At 51.0% G+C, this 18,652-nt stretch overlaps 1 protein-coding gene across 3 annotated transcripts in view; it reads left to right on the forward strand.

The window, feature by feature from the left end:
• Positions 1 to 7,425: 7,425 nt before the first annotated feature.
• AFAP1L2 (actin filament associated protein 1 like 2) overlaps positions 7,426 to 18,652 on the forward strand; it is a 129,401-nt gene continuing 118,174 nt past the window's right edge. The window contains exon 1 of one of the 3 annotated variants that reach the window (XM_089780203.1): positions 7,426 to 7,659. In XM_089780203.1, coding sequence (XP_089636329.1) covers positions 7,644 to 7,659 — 16 coding nt within the window. In that variant the 5' untranslated portion in view covers positions 7,426 to 7,643. The remainder of the gene's footprint in view (positions 7,660 to 18,652) is intronic. The other 2 variants (XM_025190678.3, XM_006134964.4) reach the window with 2 other exon arrangements.

Consider the following 18,652-nt stretch of genomic DNA (forward strand, 5'->3'; position numbering starts at 1 on the left):
TGAATGTCTACACGGCAAGCCTGTTATTTCTAAATAACTTGCTTATTCTGGAATAAGCAGCCCTCATTTCAAGAGGAACAACAGCGGTTTTGGAATAACTATTTCAAAATAGGGTGTGTGTAGACAGGGCAGCTGTGGTTATTTCAAAATAAGTGGCCACCAGGGATTCTCACAGCTGCCCTGGTGGCTACTCTGTCCAAATTTATGAGAACTCAACTCCCCTTTTCCTGCAGCCTTTAAAGCTGTAGCCACAGGGGAAAGGGCTTGTGGCAGAAGACAGGCCCTGCCAGCCCTGTGCCACTCAGAAGAGCCCATTTGTGGTGCCATGGCAGAACCGTGCTCCCACCAAGCTGTCTACAGATGCAAGTGAGCTGGCATCCAGCTGCCAAGGCCCTGCCTGGGGGAGAAAGAGGAGGGCCCATCCTGGTCTGGAGCAGAGATCCTGGATATCATTGAGGTCTGGGGAGAGGAGGAAACCTTCAAGAGCTCCACATCAGGCGCAGGAATGCCGACATCTACAGCTGAATGGCTGACAGCCTGGCCAGAGAGGTCACAATCGCCCCCAGGAGCAGGTGCGCACGAAAGTCAAGGAGCTCAGGCAAGTGTACATGAAGACCAAGGAGCAGACCTCCCGCTCTGGAGCAGCGCCCCACACCTGTCAGTATTTTCAACACTTCTACCACATCCTGGGAGGGGAGTCAGTTCCTTTCCCCTGCCTTGTTGTGGACTCTGAGCTGCAGATGTCTATTGTCAGCCTCCCGGAGGGCAGGCCCGTGGACAAGGAGGAGGCAGAGGAAGAGGGTATATAGTATCATGAGCTTTTGTGGGCACAGCCCACTTCTTCAGGTGAGCTAGTGTGCTGTAATTCAGGATATTCTTGTTATCCATAGACATGTCAATTCCTCTTTGACTCTTGCTAGCTTCTTGGTCCCAGTGAAAACCTGTGGCTGTGAGTTCCCCTGTCTAATTGCTTCTCTGGTTTCCTTTCATCGGTTTTGAATGTGTGGCTTTTGATCGAACGTGCCCTTGGTCTGGCTGAGAGACAGCAAATAGACTCTCTGCTCGGCCTTCTCTAGACCACTTGTTACTTTTATCATGTCACCTGTTATTTGCCTCTCTCCAGTCCAGTGATCGTCTTCAGCTTTGCCTCCCTTTTTATTGTTCTGCGTAGGTGGTAGCAGAGGGGTGTATGTGTATTGCATGCACCAGGGGCTCCTTGCATCCGTCTGTTCCCACCCTCATCCTTCTGTATTTCAGTTGCACCCTGCACTCCTCCCCCTCCTCCTTCCTTATACCTGTGGCTCACTGTGACCCCCCACTGCCATTCCCTCCCTGGTGAAGGGTTCTGTGAACCACCCTCCCCCAGCATGCTAGGAATTCTGCATGCCCCTTCTCCCCCCCCCCCCATTTCTCCCATACCATGATGCCCTATTCTCCTCCACCCATGCCTGGGCCTCAATGCCCAGTCCCATGCCCCCTCCCACTGTGCCCATTTCCTCATTCACCCTATTCCAGTCTCCCCCCTTCTCTCCCCCAGGACTTCTCTATTCTCCCCACTCCTGTGAGGGACTTTGGGTGGTCCCCTTTCCCTCCCCCCAGGAGATCTTTGTGCCCACCCATGTCTCCCTTTCCCTTCCCCATTCTTATTCTTTTGTCTTTTCTTTTTCTCCCTCCAGGTGTCAGCATAGTTAGAGTGGGAAGAACGGGCAGCTGCCGAGATGCATTGTTATGCTGGACTGTCTTAATGGCTGCCATCAACCACCCCTTTCAGAGGTGGCTGAAAACAGGCCGCTCAGCTAACCAGATGCCAGGGCCCCCCCCATGAGCTGCCCATTTCCCCCCTTTTCAGATTCCCCCCCAATGCCAATTAAAGGCCATTGGGGCCACCCAGAGGCCCCTTCACGGCCCAGTGCCCCCCCATAGTCCCACCACCACAACTGCACAGTTCCCCTCACAGATGCCCCACGCTTCCCAGTGCCCTGACACACATAGATCTCCCCCACTGAACAGCCCCCAACACACATAGATCTCCCCACTGCCCAGTGCCCCCAAAACCTCCCACTCCTCAGCATCCCAAAACAAACAAACCTTCCCCACTGCCGAGCACCTCCCACCCCATCTCTACTCAGCACCCCCCCAGGCCCTCTAGAGACCTACTCTCCCACACCTGGACCCCCCCATCCACAATAGCCAGCCCTGATAGGAGGCGAGGGGCTAGACCCAGCTGTGTGGGTGGGCCCGGTGTCACAGTGCCATTGGCACCATTGTAAACCCGGTAGTGATGCCAAACTCCCTTCTTTCTGTCCCTGGTGCTACTTTACTGCTACAGGAGACTTGGTGCAGTGAAATAATTGACCTCCGTTCCCTCAAATTCTGTGTCACACATTTTGAGAAGTTAAAAGAGTCTCTTATCACTCACTACACGTCTACGTGAAGTCTCATAACGGTTCCCAATTTGGTTTTTATCTGCTGATGTGATTCTCTGAATTGCACTCTCTTCTTGTAAACCATTTTAATTGTAGTTTTGCAACTTTATACATGTTATTTCTATTACTCTGAACACGTTGTCACTTATCTGTATTATCACTTTGCAATGCATGTGCTGTTTATTTATTTTTTTAATAGCTAATGCTCATCCAAAAATTTTAAGTAAGTAGTTGTTATTGGTATAAGGAATTCCATCTGTGTTTCTATTATAGCACTTGCTATGATTTTTGTACTTTGATTTGTAATTAGGAGTTTTTACTTCTACCTTTTTTTTCTTTTTCTTTTAATAGCACAAGTTTATTTTGTTGGGTCATGTGACTTCCAGTATAACTGATTTCCTGTCCTGTTTTCAACAGTTCCTTTGCATTTGATCCAGCAATGAGGATTACCTTTTGCTGCATTTATCTTGGCTGTGAATCCAGCCCCTAGTGTCCCATGTTCACAGTCGTTGCTTGTGTGTAGAAGTTGACTCACAAATATTCACTATGGCTATGTCTAGACTGGCAAGTTTTTCCGCAAAAGCAGACGCTTCTGCACAAAAACTTGCCAGCTGTCTACACAGGACTCTTGCTTTTGTGCAAAAGCACTGACGTTCTACTGTCTGAAATCAGTGCTTCTTGCGCAAATGCTTTGATGTTCCCGTTCGGGAAAAAGCCCTTTTCCGGAAACGTTTTTGCGCAACAGAGCCAGTGTAGACAGCTAAAAATTGTTTTGCGCAAAAAAGCCCTGATGGTGAAAATGGTGAGTGGGGCTTTCTTGCGCAAAACCACGTCTCAATTGGCAAGGACGCTTTTCCACAAAAAGTGCTTTTGTGGAAAAGCCTCCGTGCCAATCTAGATGCTCTTTTCCGCAAATGCTTTTAACAGAAAACCTTTTCCGTTAAAAGCATTTGCGGAAAATCATGTCAGTCTAGACGTAGCCTATTGTGTCATCTTACATCCTTCCCAAAGGCAAAAATCTTTTGCAACAATGGAGGTTTGGGGTGATGAGCAGTGGCTGCAAAACTTTTGGATGCTCAAGTCCACATTCCTGCATCTGTGTGCAACACTCACCAAAATAAAAGCTATACTGACAAGAGAGAAGCAAATATAGATTGCACTATGGGGGGCTGCAACACCAGATTCTTATTGGTCAATAGGCTTACCAGGTAGGTTTAGAAAAAATACCGGACACACTTGATGGCAGTGCAGCTGGCCAGGGTAGATGGGGGGGGGGGGCAGCGCAATTGTCCCGGGGGGGTCAGGAGCATCATGGCTGGCTGGAGGAGATCAGGAGGAGGAGAACTAGCCGGCAGGAAGTAGGGTTGGGAGGCAGGGGGTTGGGGGCAGCGGAGCTGGTCGGGAAGGGTCGGGGGAAGTGTGTGTAGGGGGGGGACTGACCTGGGCACATGCAGATCCTGGGGCGCCGTCAGTCCCACACATAGTCCTGGTGAAGTGCGAGTGAGTCCGGCTGCGCTGAGGAGCAGGGACAGGGCTTCTCCTCCTCCCCAAGGCATCAGACTCAACCAGAGGCTCCCAGTGCCAATCGCGCCCCATCTCCCAGCCACTCCCCTAACCCCTGCCAGGCTTCCGTCCGGCGCCCAGCTGGAGAACCAGAAAATACTGGACATTGCACATGTCTGGTGTTTTCTGGATTTTTTTACCGGACAGAGGGCCCAAAAACCCAACTGTTCAGTAGAATACCAGACACTTGGCAACCCTATTGGTCAATCAGAGTTCTCTCCACTACACCAAGGAGGAATGGTCTTCTTTAATGTAAGTAGTGAGAACATCTGGCTCTGGCATCAGCTGGTAGAAAACCTGCCAGTCTCCAGCAGCAGCCCCTGGTTGGGCAGGCCAGGGCCAAGGGGCATGGAGCAGAGGGTGGGGGGCCAGAAGCCTGTAAGGGCAGGCAATGGCAGGGGGAGAGCACAAGTGGGGGGTGGATCTTGGGAGGAAGAGGTAGCTCAGGAGCATTTTGGGGGGGTGGGCCTTGGGCAAGAACAGCAGGGTGGGGGATGACGGGTCTGGGTGCTTGTGCCCCCCAACCCCACGTTTTGGGCACTTCTGTGATTCTTGGTCCAGGAGAGCTGGGTCCGCCCTGGAGCAGTGCCCAGCCAAGGCAAGGGACAGCACGTGTTAAAGACCCAGAGTAAAGTGATGGCTTGGCTGATGGGGAAAACAGCTTTGTCATTTGTGAACTCCGCCCGCAAGTGCTGGGACCGGAGGCGTGAGGAGCCCCTTTCCCCGTATGCTGAATTTGCCAGGGACCTGCCGCCTGGCACCCGGTTCCCTACCCACTGACTTTCGGCCACTCACTCGTCTGTCACTGGATCACCTCACTTGATTTCATCCGGACACAAAGCGCTATCAAGCAACTGATGGCACCACTTACCCACTGGAATGGTACCAAGCCCGCATGACCAAGGCAAGACTTGTCCTTGCCAGCCCTTGCTCTGTCCATTGGTATCACTCAGAGGGCTTTAGCGAGGAGGCCCACATTGTTCCCATTTTACAGCTGAGGCACAGTGGGAGCTGTGACATGCCTGAGGTCACACACCAGGCTGGATTAGAAGCTCAGTTTCCAGTGGTTCAGGGGCTGTCTACACAGGTAGCAAAGCTGTGCCTGCAGCACAGCCCAGCATAACCCTGCTCGCTGCAATCTGATTAATGTGGGGAACAACCGCAGAGTGCGGGGGCTTCAGCAATCATGCCCTGTCTAGCTCGTGCTGCGATCAAGCCACCCCAGTTCAAAGGAGACAATCCTGGGAGCTGCCCACCGGCCCATGGTGCAGCCCAACTAACGGCAGCAAAGGGCAGAGACTGATACCTGGCAGCCACCTCCTGCCCCCACTTCTCAGGCTTGCTGAGGCCTGTGGGGGGAATGCTTCAGACCCAGCCAATTCACTCCCCTTGCACTGCAACACCAGCCTTGAGGCACCACCTCTGGCCCCCCACAATGTGGGAGAAAACAGGGCCTGACCTGATCCCCTGTGCAAGGGATCCACTTGAGGGAGGGCCCTAGCACCAAAATTTCACTGGTGCTCAGGAGGCTACAGGGCCTCTCTAGGGGGTGCTGGCTCCGGTTCAGTCCCATGGCAGGGGGCACAGGCTGGCTCACGGAGGTATGGATGGGCTCTGGAGATCCGTCCCTTCTAGGGGGCACCAGCCCCCATCTAACCCCATGCGGCAGTATAGAATCACAGCACACTAGAGCTGGAAGGGATCTCGAGAGGTCATCAAGTCCAGTCCCCTGCCCTCACAGCAGGACCAAGCATCCAGGACTGCTCAACACACGGCCCGTGGGCCGCATGCTGCCCACGGCCAGTTTGTTTGTGCCCTGTGGTGCAGTTTGGGTTTCTGTGGGGATCAATATGTAGCCGGCAAGTGGGAGCCAAAACCAAAAACGTAGTCAGTGTACTGATCTTCTCTTGAGATGCGTTTTAGTAGTTAAATTCTTGGACTGTCATTGCTCATGAAAAGTGCTGTCACATGGGTAGAAATCGGGAAAATGTTGCATTTTATTAATATCAGCAGAACTGACTTAAATGGGGCCTGTGTGTTGTGAAGTCTTGCCTTAATCTTTGCGTTCATGCCTGTCCGTGTAGACTCTGCGGGAGAGGGGTGGAGGCAGGCAGAGGTGTCTCCCTGCAGCAGATGTAGACACGTTTCTGTATTAGGGTACATCTAGACTACATGCCTCTGTCGCCAGAGGCATGTAGATTAGGCTACCCGACACAGTAAAATGAAGCGGCGATTTAAATAATCGCCGCTTCATTTAAATTTACATGGCTGCCGCGCTGAGCCGACAAACAGCTGATCAGCTGTTTGTCGGCTCAGCGCGGCAGCCATGTAAATTTAAATGAAGCGGCGATTATTTAAATCGCCGCTTCATTTTACTGTGTCGGGTAGCCTAATCTACATGCCTCTGGTGACAGAGGCATGTAGTCTAGACATACCCTTAATCATTCTCTTATTGAAGTTTTTAGCTTTCCTTTTACATGGAAACTTTGTATTACGTCTTGGTAGAATAGTCCCTAGGACAAGTGAGGCAGAGACTGTCCCTGTGGGGTGAATGAGGTGGGAATGGATAAGGCAGAAGGTGAGCACCTCTGGGAAGTTGCAAGGGTTGGAGAGGGGATGGAAGCCAGATCCAAGACCAATGAGCCCTGGGAAGTGGGCCCATTGAAAGGAGACTGGACCTGTGGATGCCTTGGGGGTCAGCAGCAAGGGCCTGCTTTGGGAGGCCCCCTCTTTGGAGGTGAATGTAGCAGCATTGAGACACCACCCAGAAGCAGGCACCACAGACACTAACTGCAGATGCATGGGACAGCTCTCACAGATCTAGCACATGCATAAGATGATAGCTCTGCAGGAGGGGGTGCTGTGACGTAGTGAGTGGGCCACCGGAGGAGTCAGTTGCCCCTGGGCACCATGCTAGGGAGGCACCAATTTAATCCCATTCTGCTCCCCCTGTTATCCCTCAGCTCACCTGCTCCTACTCCGCCTGCCGCGGGCAGCTGGAGCCTCCTCCCTGCCTCTCTGCTCCAAGCCCAACCCTCTTCCATCGCCACCGGCAGGTTAGTGCATGGGGGAGCCCGGCCTCAAACTGTAGGGGGTGGGGGAAGATGCGGCACAAGGAGTGAATAGTGAGTGTTTTTGACCAGGGAACCCCATCCCTCATAAATTGCAACCCCTGGACCACAAGACCCCATCCCTCCTAATGTTAGACACAAAAGGCAAAACACAAACATCCGCTGTGGCCATTAGCAAGGAGGGAGCAAACCGGGAGTGTTTTGGACCCCGGTCCCTCAGAATTAGCAACCCCTGGACCAGGTCGCAAGTCCTGAGCAGTAGCCCAGAATTTCATGTGTGCGTGGCAGAAACCGCAACTAGGAGCAAATTGCTGCGACTTTGCGGCGCACTATTTTCGCCCCGGTGGATCCAGCTGCTGTGTGTGACCTCACGGGGAGGAGCTTTCCGGGCGGGGCGCGAGAGAAGCGGAGCGGAGCCCGAGTACGAGGCGAAAGTGTCTGAGGACCGAGAAATCCGGAGCTGGATTGGTGGGAAAGCGATCGGGTGTGTTTTCCTGGGGGGATCCCGAGGCACCTGGCAGGCGGAGAGCCCCGAGCCGCTGCACGCAAAGCGAGTCCCTGCCTGGCGCTGCCTACCGACCCGATGGAAAAATATAAAGGTGAGCTAGGTCCGTGCGAATTACCCCGTGTGAACGCGCCGAGGAGTGCGCGTGCGACGGAGATTTTTGGGGAGAGGGGGGGCTACAGAGGGCTCCCCTCCGGGGTTTTAAAGAGGCTTGAAGAGCCGCTCCCAGTTTTCTCCCCCTTTCTGGGAGCCGCCTGCCCAAACCCAGCGCGTGTCCCTAAGGTCGCGGGAGTAGATGGATTGCGGGCTGGGGAGCGGAACTGGATTGGAATCCCAGCTCGGGCGTTTACACGGTCCGGAGCAGCCGCGCGCGTTCTGTGCATCTGGCTTGTGTTGTGACTTCCCCGCGGCTGCCCAGGCAGGTTGAGGAGCCTCCGCAAGGGGAAACCCGAGCGGGAGAGGCTAGAAGCCTGGTGGTTGTGGGCGCGTTTCCGGAGCCGGCTCGGGAAGAGAGCCCCCCAGCTGTGTCCTCAAAGGGATCCGCCGCCTGAGGCTCGCCCCGGAGCGCGGGGGCTCTCCTGGGATCGCCGGCTAGGAACAAGGCGCGAGAGGAAGTTCAGGGATGGGGCAAAACTCAAGCCAAAAGCTCCGGCGGCTGGAGGAAGCGAGAGGGAGGCGCGTGGGGACGGAGTTCCCCTGGCTGGGCAGTTTCAGGTGGGCTGGGGACAACCCCAGCAAATGCAGAGAGCAGGGCAGCCCCACCTGCTGCCAATCAGCGGGGGGGGGGGGCAGAGCAGACCTGGTTCCCAGCCTCCCCCCCCCCCCCACACACACACCCAGCTGCGAGGCATTCGCGAGCCGGTCTGAGCTGTTCCAGGTGATGTGGGAAGAGATTTCAAGTCGGTGTCCCAAGAGAGGGGCGGGAAAGGCTCCTGTGTGGGAGAGATGCAATCAGCCGGTGACTAACGCCGTGGGCACTTGCTGGGGAAAGCTGCTTCGGTGGGGCCAAAGCCCTGGACCCAGCCGGGCACTAGGGCTTGGTGTTGGCCTAGCAGAAGCTCAGAATCTGTCTGGCCCTTGGGGTGGCCTGGTTTTCCAGGCTCTGTAGCCCTGCGCACACCTGCTGCCTGCCCCTGTGCAGGAAGAGCAATGCAGGGCGAGCCATCTCCACTGGTGTTGATCAACCTGCAGCTACACCCACTCAGGCCCCCTGGGGAGCTTTGGATGGAGACACGTCTGCGACCTGTCCGGGCAGGAATGCCACCTCCCTGAACAGCATAAGCTAGGTGGGTTTGAAGCCCTCTTCCATCACCATAGCTACCCACTTGAGTTGGCTTTTTCACACACACCTGCCTACACTTGAGTGCTCCCCCTAGCAGAGCTGTCCTAGACCAAGCCTCTGGCAAAAACGTGCCCTCTATCGCCCCTCGCTGTCTGTAGGCTAATCAGTTGCTGCTTTCTGTATGGTTTAGTAGCCAGGACATCTAATATGAAAGGCTGAATGCCACGGGCAACCTACACATAATTTGGTCGGTTTCAACCACTCTGGCCAAGAACAGAGGGGGATGCTCTGATCTAGCAGGCATTTAGGGTCAGACCCTGCAAGACTTCTGTCTCTGACAAAAGGAGCTGACGGAAACTTACAAATGAGTGTGCTGCAGAATAGAAGTAGCATCTGCCCTATTCACAGGGCCCCCTCTGGATGTTTCAGTGAGGTAACAAGGAATTTCATGCTACATGTACAGGTTGCTGCCTGACTTCTGATTTCATTGATGCCCGTTACTGCGACAGCAGTAAGATTTTTATTAGAAGAGTAAATGCGCCAGTGCTGTGGTGATCTTGCCAATTTTAAATTAGGTTTAAGTGACTGGGCATGCCTTTCACAAGTACAAAGATGGGAAAAAATGCTCTATCATTAATTGAAAAGGCCCATACGTTCTTCTGAGCAAACCTCTCCTTGCTGCAGTCAATGAGAATTTTGCCACCGAGTATTTTCTGAATATGCCAGCCCAGTAGCTAATTCTGTAATATGTACTGAGTGCAATGGGAATTTATGGTACTTCTAGCAATGTTTTATTGAGGCCACAAACATCTTTTTTTAAAGTGGTGCTGGAGATCTCAACATGCTTTTAACATTGTTGCAGTGGTATCAAATTCAGTATTGACTTTTCAGCTACACCCTGCACGGTTCCATGCAAATAGAAATGTTACGGCAGCCTCTTCATTAATCTCCTGCCATGGGTTAAGAGTTGTTTTGAAAATATGTTCCCAGCCGCATCAGAGCATAGTAGGGATGTATTCTCTGTGCGTGTGTGGAACAGAAAGCGCAGCTTAGTCAAGAGATGGGGCCGCACTCTATTCATTGTGTGAGAGTAGGAACCAATGTGCATTAACAATAATACTGAGTGCATGCTTTGATGCTCGGCGGAAGAGTTACTTGCATATTGTTGACACAAGTCATTTTTTGGGGGGTGGAAAGTCAGCTGTTTTTCACTTCCAGTAACTATGCTACTCCAGCGAGTGGGGGAAGACACAGGAGAATGGGAAAAATCTTTGAGAGTCCCTGAAGTGGGAAAGAAGGTTAAGGATGGCTTAGGAAGCCCTGCAGCGAGAGTTTGAGACCAGTGTCTTTCATTGGGAATGCTCAGCTTACATGCATGTTGCTCCCCCCCTTTTATGCCTCTCCCTCAGTTTCAATGCCACTAGCTTGCAGACCTCCCAGAACACAGGAATGGGGAACATTTTTTGGATTGAGGGCTGCTGACCCACAGAAAAATCAGTTGGGGGGGCACACACAAGTGAGACGCTGGAGTGCTAGTGCAGGCTCCCTAGTGCTGGGGAGAGGAGGGCCTGAGCCTTGGAGGCTGGATCCAGCTCCCCCCCCCCACCCCCCAGCCCTTAAGTTACCCACCCCAACATAGAACAATAAAAAGGCAGGTAAAGCTGAAGAACAAGATCACTGGACAGGAGGGAGGTGAAGGTGACCTGATGAAAGTAATACAAGGTCTAGAGAAGGCAGAGTGGAGAGTCTGTTCTCTTGGTCTCATAACCAGAGCAAGGGCACGTTCAAAGAAAAGCCGCACATTCAAAACTGATGGAAGGAAACCCTTTCCCACTCAGTAACTAGACAGGGGAACTCACTGCCATAGGTTCTCACTGGGGCCAAGAAATTAGCAAGAGTCAAAGCTGTTGTGGTTCCGGACTAAGGGGAGACATCCCCCATATTCCTCTCACGCACCAGGAAAAAAAAATTTCCTTGCATATCAGAGCCTGGTGGCCCCAGGATAGTAGAGTTCGTGTGCTCCAGCCCCTCAGAGGGATGCAAGGGGGCTGGAGCACCAGTGTGGGCTCCCCAATGTTGGGAGGGGAGCCCTGAGGCTCAGGGGCCGGATGTGGCCCCTGGGCCTTAGTTTCACACCTGTCCTAGATCATTGAGGCCTATCCATGAGTGCCTAGGGCAGTACAAATGCCTTACTGCTAGAGATGAGTGAGTGCCAAAAGAACAATCACAATGCCAGCTTGCTATTGTTTGATGCAAGGAGTCAGAGCTAGCCCAAGGTACAGGCCAGCCGGGCTACCTCCTGGGGCACCCCATTGTAGGGGGTGCCACGTGGGCCGGGCGGGGCCATGCATGCGCCAAGCACCTGGGAACGGGGGTGCCAGGTGCCCAGGGGCGGGGCTGCGTATGCGTCACACTCCCGGGGGCGGCACTGTGCTCCCAGGGCCCGAGGCGCGTGAATGGCTCGGGCCGGCCCTGCAAGGAGTTTTGCTTTCAGATATTTCCATCATTTAAAGGATGAGGGGAGGTGTGTGCTGGGCATGCACAGCAAATGCCTTTACTTAACTTGCCCCAGGTTTATTCCAGACTCCTATTGAAGAATATGGTTTCTTTAAGGCCTGTTTGTGATGTTGCAAGTTCTCAGGTAGAGCTATCCCTCATCCCTCCCAAAGCTCTAGGACCTCCGCACAGAAATCCTATCAGAAGAGCTGCAGAAAGGGGTATAAACCTGAGAAGAACTCTCTGTAGCAGGATGGAAGTTCACGATCTGCCTCTAGTAATCAGCAGAAGACTCCGTCTAGGATACAACTGAGATATAGAGGGGCCCTTCTGAAAGCTTTTCTCCTTCATCTCCTCTGCATCTAAGAATGGAGGTGCAGGATAATGTAAGCTCCCAAATTTGAGTAGAAAATACTCAAGAAATGCTGTAAAGACTTTGAAGCAGAATTCTAGTAGACTCCTTTCTTCAGTGGCTGATTACACCAGAAAGCATCTTTTCTCTGGCACAGCACAAAGAGTGCGGGCGAAAATGGCTCTTTGTTTCAAAAATGGGATGTGAGGGAATAGCAGGAGAAGTAACCCTTTGGGACTAGGGAGAGAAGGAGTTTGCAGGGGACAGAGGAAATGTAGGTGGATGACAAGCTATGCTCACTAGTGCTGTGGCAATGTATTGGCATTGACAAGATAGTTCTGAAAAACTAACAAACCCATCATTCCAGCCAAAGCACCGTTTCTAGTCAGCTCTTTCAGAGAACGGGGCAAACGGGGCTCCCCTTGCTTCTCACTGTCTGCGGTTTTCCAGGCATTTAGCAGATATTAACTAGGGCTTGCAATGATCCTGTAGGGCAGATGTCATATTGTGCCCATTTAAGCTATATCCTGTAGAAGCTAGTGTTAAAGAAACAAACCCAAACAGATGACAAATAGGGTTGCCAGGTGTCCGGTTTTCTACCAGACAGTCCGATATTTGCACTTTCCGTCAGGTAGAAAAATTCAGAAAATACCGGACATGTGCAATGTCTGGTATTTTCTGAATTCCCAGCTGGGCGCCGGACGGAAGCCTGGCGTGGGCGGCGGAGTGACTGGGAGGCAGGGCCACGATAGGTGCTAGGAGCCTGTGGTTGTGTGCAAAAGCCGGGGGGCGGGCGGGGGCTGGGACTCCTAGCCACTCCCTCCCACCCGACTTCTACTAGCAACTCAAGGGAGTGCCTGCTGGGGGCACGGCCCCTTGGACTCTGGCTGCGGTCAGTGGCTGCGCACCCCTCCTCCCGCAATCTGGTAGGTTGTTGCTAGTGAATGAGCGTCTCTGGTCTATAGATTCTGAGGCTAGCAGGGCCTTAGTGGGATCACTCCTAGAACAGATCTTTTAGAAAAACACCTTTTCTTGGCTTTAAGAAATGGCTAGGGATGGGGAATCCAGCCAGCTCCTTTGCAAACTCTTCTAATGGCTAATCACTGTCCCAGTTAACTTTTTATTTTTTTTTATGTGCCTAGTTTTCCCTTCTAAATTTGTCTAGCTTCAACTTAGTGCCTTTGAGTTGTGTTCTACTTTCCCTCTGCGAGATGGGACAGCCCACGAGCAAATATTTCTTCCTCATGTTGGTAGTCCTAAACTGTGATCGAGTTACCCTTTAACCACCTGTTTGTTAAAATAAATAGATTGTGCTTTTTCAGTCTAAGGCAGGTTTTCTAACCCTTTAGTCATGCACAGAGCTCTCCAGGCATAGGCTTCATTGGAGAAAATCAGGGAACTTTTTGGCATCAACCCCAATCAAATTTGAGAGTTCATATGTTTTTGTACACATCTTTAGCTATCTGGCATGTGAATATTCCCTTCTACTGTCCCAAGGTTTGCAGTGAGCACTAGGGGCTTGTTCCATGCGCTAGCACCCAGGAAAATGGCATTGGTTGTGAGATGCTATACTGTGCTATTGAACAAAAGGGGATGCATAAATAGTTTTTATTATTACAACAGCCTTCCCTCTGCTCCTCTCCACCAGGATAGTATCTGCTACTGAACTACATAAAAGAGGGAAACCGCTCCCAATGCAACAAGCCGGCAATCTGAGCTGCCTCCTGTAAAATACCTGCCTCCAAAGGGCTGAAGGCTGCGAGATGCACCTTTGCTTTATGTTGCTGTGTTTCTTTCTTTGTTAGGCCAAGACTTGGCAATGGCAGTGCTGCCTCCCTTCCCCAAATATGCACCCTTCTCCTTCCCCTCCCCTCAATTTACATAACAGGATTTGTTTGCATTGATTCCCAGCTGGGGAAGAGAGATTGTTTGTTTGAATGAGCTTATTGTTTTGGAGTTTTCACTGAGTCTTTTCACTGCAGACCACAGTCCTGCTCCATATTGCGGGGATATGCAAAAATCTATTCTTCTGGAATGTTTCCTGAGGCTTGTCGTCTGCTTAGGCAGAAGTGGGTAATTACAGTCATTAGGCCTGGTCTACACTAGGAACTTGTAGCAAGTACAGCTGTATGGCTACATCCTGGCAAAGCACTCCTCCCATGGACTCGGCATATAGAGGTACAACTAGGTGTAACTCTGTCTCTGCTGCTGGCTTCCATGTTGGAATTTTGAAGTGGAGACCTAGCGTAGCAGAGACCCAAAATGTTCTAGGGCTAGTAAGCCAAACAGACTTGGCAGCCATCCCAGGGTTCTGCAGATTGCACACACAGGGATGTATTTGTCTTTTGAAATGAAAAGTGTAGAAAGAGAAAGAGAAAAGTGTAGAATTTCCAGCTTTGCTTCTGGGGCAAAATGTTTAACTCCCTTTGAAATCTGATCCAGCTGGGAATGGAGTCATTGGAAATGCCCCTGTGAGATACTTCTGTGATCTATAGGCACTGACCCCCTGGGTGCTCTGGGGCTGGAGCTTGTATGAGGAATAATTAGTGGGTGTTCCGCTCTCCCCTTTTGCTCCTGTCTCCTACCAGTGGCTCCACTGACCTACTCCTGCCCCACCCTCCTCATACCTCCTCCTCAGTCCTGCCACAAAATAGCTGTCTGGTGGTGCTTTGGATGCTCCAGGAGAGAAGTGGTAATGTGGCATGCTCAGGGGAGGAGGCAGGACAAGGGGTGGATGGGTTGAGTGCCCCCCCCAGTTACAGGGGAATTCTGCACCTATGACATGTCCCCTATACATCTAGTGTCGGTGTGCCTCAGTCTTCCATCTCTGCAACATTCCTGCAAGAGAAGGAAGAGCTGTTACTCAGTCCAAGGCCACAAAGGAAGTTTGTGGCATAGCAGGGACTTCAACCCAGCTCTCCCATGCCATAGACTAGTGCTATTATCCCCTTCCTGAACTGGAGCTTTTTCTCCGTGAAATATAATCACGCCCTGGCCTTCCCTTCAGAAACATTACAGCTATTCAGATAACCTGTCCTGTGCATTTCAAAAGGGAAGCTAATATCAGGCTAAAGGGAACTGTGACAATAAAATCCATCCCAAGTTGAGCGTGCTCACAGCAGTGGGAAGAAGAGAGAGAACCAGGAAAACATGAGGCAGCTGATAGACTAGCCAACAGGTGGGTGTGTTCAAGGCTGAGCTGTGTGTCTGGAACCCCATGGAGTGAGTAACTTGATGTAAGCAGGCTCCGGCAGCCTGTGCTTATTTGCTTGGTTTCGAAGAGGGTCGACGGCTAGGCCCCTCCAAAATCATGAGACTGACTTCAAATTATGAGATTTTAAACAACGGCTCCTTTGCCTTCTCTGCTGGTTTGGAGTCCATGGAGGTCACATGTTGACATTTCTCACCAGAGCCAAGAAGATGGGGGGGAAAAAATGTCGAAATTCAGCTTTTGTTCTGTCACGTGACTCCAGGAGATGGAGCTTTAAGAGAAACAGCAATGAGCATACAATAACCGCACAAGCCGATGAAGCTGAAATGAGCTGGGGACTGGATGTGGCTACCAGCCAGCATGGGCTGGGCAATAATTTGTAATGGGGAGCCACTTTAAGATTTTGGAAAGTGCTCAAAAGCCATATTTCTACAGAGGGAGTTTGGGGTCTGGGACAGAGGTTGGGGCAGAAGGGAGCTAGGGGTTATGAGACTGGAGTACAGACGGGGGTATGGAGTCTGAGAGGGAGTTTGGGCAAAGGAGGGGGTTGGGACCTGGGGCAGAGGTTTGGGGTGCAGAGCCCAGGAGGGAATATGGGTGCAGGAGAGGATTTTGGCCTCAGGGAAAGGTTCTAGGAGGGGGGGTGCAGTGTCTTGGAGGGAGTTGTGACTTGGGGGAAGGGGTGCAGAGGGTTCAGGGGATGGCTTGGGGCAGGGGGATGGGGTGCAGGGTCAGGGAAGAGGTATGGATGCAGGAGAGGATTCTGGCCTGGGGGAAGGATGTAGAAGAGGGTGCAGTGTCTGGGAGGGAGCTGTGACCTGGGGGAAAGGGGCGGGGCAGAGCACAAATCCTCCAGCTTCGCTTCCAGAACAGCTCCTGCTGTGCTGTGCTTTAGAGTCCTGGGCTGGATCTGGTGGCTTGGCAGGCCAGATCTGGCCCACTGGCAGTCAGTTCCTTGCCCACCCCTTGTCTGGGCAGTTCAGTGTGGATGCTGTCAATGTGCCTCATGGAATTTGCACATTGTCTTGTACATTTAAATCACTGTAAGGTGGCTTGAGTGAAGAGGTGAGATTCACTTGACTCCAGGGCCTGCGGCTTAAAAATGCCAAACATCATGAGATTTGCAAACAACTCACCAGAGTTGGCTGCTTTATGCAACGCAGGTGCATAAAGGGACCAGATACTGGCCAGCAAATAATTCCACTCGTGGAAACGTGGCTAGTTTGTGAGTGGGCCTTGTTCTATCATGGGGAATATGGATGAGCTAAGGCTCGGCTCCCTTCTACTCTGGGAATCTCCACTGCTGTTTTCAGCAGCAGCCACAGCTCAAAGAGTGCATGACTGAGGCTGGATGTCTTCAGAAACAAATGGTAATGCTAATGCTTGTCAGGTGGGCCAAGCACACTAACTCCAGCTGTTACGAAAGGCAAGGCAAGCCTGGGTAATTGCAGCTGGCAAGGAGAGCCTGACTTTACTACCTGGTTTGCTGTAGACTAGATTAAACATGGTGAAACAGTTTAGCTATGGGAATAGAAACCCCACTGGCTATCAGCAGCTGGAGGATATTTTTGAAGTCACACAGGGGAAAGCATGAGGAAATGGCAATTGCTTGGTCTGAAGTTCCAAATAGGAAGGCTAACATTCACTAAAATATTTTTCCCCACTGACTTATTGCCTTCTTCGTAGGCAAAATTCCATGGAAAGCACATCTGATGTTTTAGTATATGGCAACATTACTTCCACTCAGAGCTGTGTACAACTGAAGACAATTATCTCAGTATTATGGGATTAACCTGTGACTCTCGCATAATATACATATTGTGCCATTTGTGATTTCAGAAAAGCCAATATCTTTTTCCTCAAATGGAAGAGTCTGCTGTTTATGGGTGCTCCTCTCCTCCCCTCACCCCCACTCCATGTTGATATTTTTGGATATGCATCGCATTATTCTTATAAATGAAGGGGAAATATCTGTAAGTCTTGTTGGCAATTCAGCCCAAGAGTTTCTTACCAGAGTTTATGGGGATTCCAAAAATTCCCCGAAGACTGTAGGGAGACTTTGATGCTACAAAAAAAGGAAATGTAACCCCCCCTCCCCCAATGGAGAAGATAGTCAAATTTTCAAAAGCACCTGAGTGATTTAGAAGCTTGTCTCATTTTTCAAGTGCTTTTGAAAATTTGATCTATAATGCTTCAGCAGAAACCAATCCACTTTTTTAAAGTGGCTAGACTGATAACTGCCCACCTAACCCTCTATGCAGAAAGCTTCTTTCACACTCCTACGTGCTGTAGTTACAACACTCTTAACTTTAAGGCTGTGTCTAGACTGGCAAGTTTTTCTGCAAAATCATCTGCTTTTGCGGAAAAACTTGCCAGCTGTCTACACTGGCTGCTTGAATTTCCGGAAAAGCACTGGGGCTTTTTTGCGGAAAACCGCGTCTAGATTGGCCACGGACGCTTTTCTGCAAAAAGTGCTTTTGCGGAAAAGCATCCTGCCAATCTAGACGTGCTTTTCCGAAAATGCTTTTAACGGAAAAGTTTTCTGTTAAAAGCATTTTCGGAAAATCATGCCAGTGTAGACGTAGCCTAAGTGTAGTCTAGGCCATAGCTAGACATGGAGAGTAGGGTTTGGCGTTGGCGGTTAAATAAATTACTGTAGTGGGGTCATCATCCTTTCCATCACACAAGTAACTAACTCTCTTTTCATGTGTGCCTGGAATGTATATGTGCAGATGTTTCTGTCCTGATAAGCGCTAAGCCCCATCCCTTCTCTCCTATTAGGGTTGCCGGATGGCTTAACCAAAAATACCAAACACTTCCCCTCCCCCCTCTCTCCCAAAAAAAAACAAAGGGGAAAAAATTCTGTTGGGGGGAAGGGGGGGGAACCAAAGTTGTTGTTGGGGGGGGGAAAAAAGGACTCGAGTTAAGCAAAAAATAAACATAAATAAAACAAACAGCATGGTCCCTTTCAGTGCATGCAGAGTTAGAATAGGGATAGGAATGGGGGAGTGGTTCAGCACTAAGACCCAGAGAAGGCACTGCAACCCTGCTACCCCTATAGACCAGCTGTGCCCTCCCTCCAGACAGCTAAGACACCTGTCTTACCTCTCAGAGCCAAGGGATCCAGAGGGAGAGAAAGCCTGAGGCTTGATTGGACTTTCTTGTACTCTGCTGTCTTTTCCCCTCAGACTATGCAGGCAACTCTAGCGGTTGGGGAAAGTTCTAGCTCCCTCTCCCTGGCAGTGCCTTCTATATGGGATCTGAACTGTGCCAGGTCTAGCATCCTGCATTGTGGCCAGCAGCCCTGCAGCCAATTTCTGGGGAGCAGGGAAGGAGAAGGGGAGGAAGAAATTCTGCACTCACAGCATTAATTTCTGAAAGCTGCATTGTGCAATGATGCAGAATTGCCCTATGAATAAAAATGATAAATAGTTCTCAGGACCATATAAGTGGACTAAATCCTTTGAAATGTAAACCTATATTGTTAGAGAATTAGAAGTAAGCACTAAGGTTACGTCTAGACTGGTATGATTTTCTGCAAATGCTTTTAACAGAAAAGTTTTCCGTTAAAAGCATTTGCGGAAAAGAGCGTCTAGATCGGCACAGATGCACTTTTTGCAGAAAGGTGTCCATGCCAATCTAGATGCACTTTTGCACAAAAAAGCCCCGATAGCCCCAATCGTGAAAATGGCATTTTTGCGCAAAACAAATCTGAGCTGTCTACACTGGCCCTTTTGCACAAAAGC

This window comes from Pelodiscus sinensis, chromosome 8, assembly GCF_052426305.1.
Source record: "Pelodiscus sinensis isolate ZL-2025 chromosome 8, ASM5242630v1, whole genome shotgun sequence".
In the NCBI taxonomy this organism is placed as follows: domain Eukaryota; kingdom Metazoa; phylum Chordata; order Testudines; family Trionychidae; genus Pelodiscus; species Pelodiscus sinensis.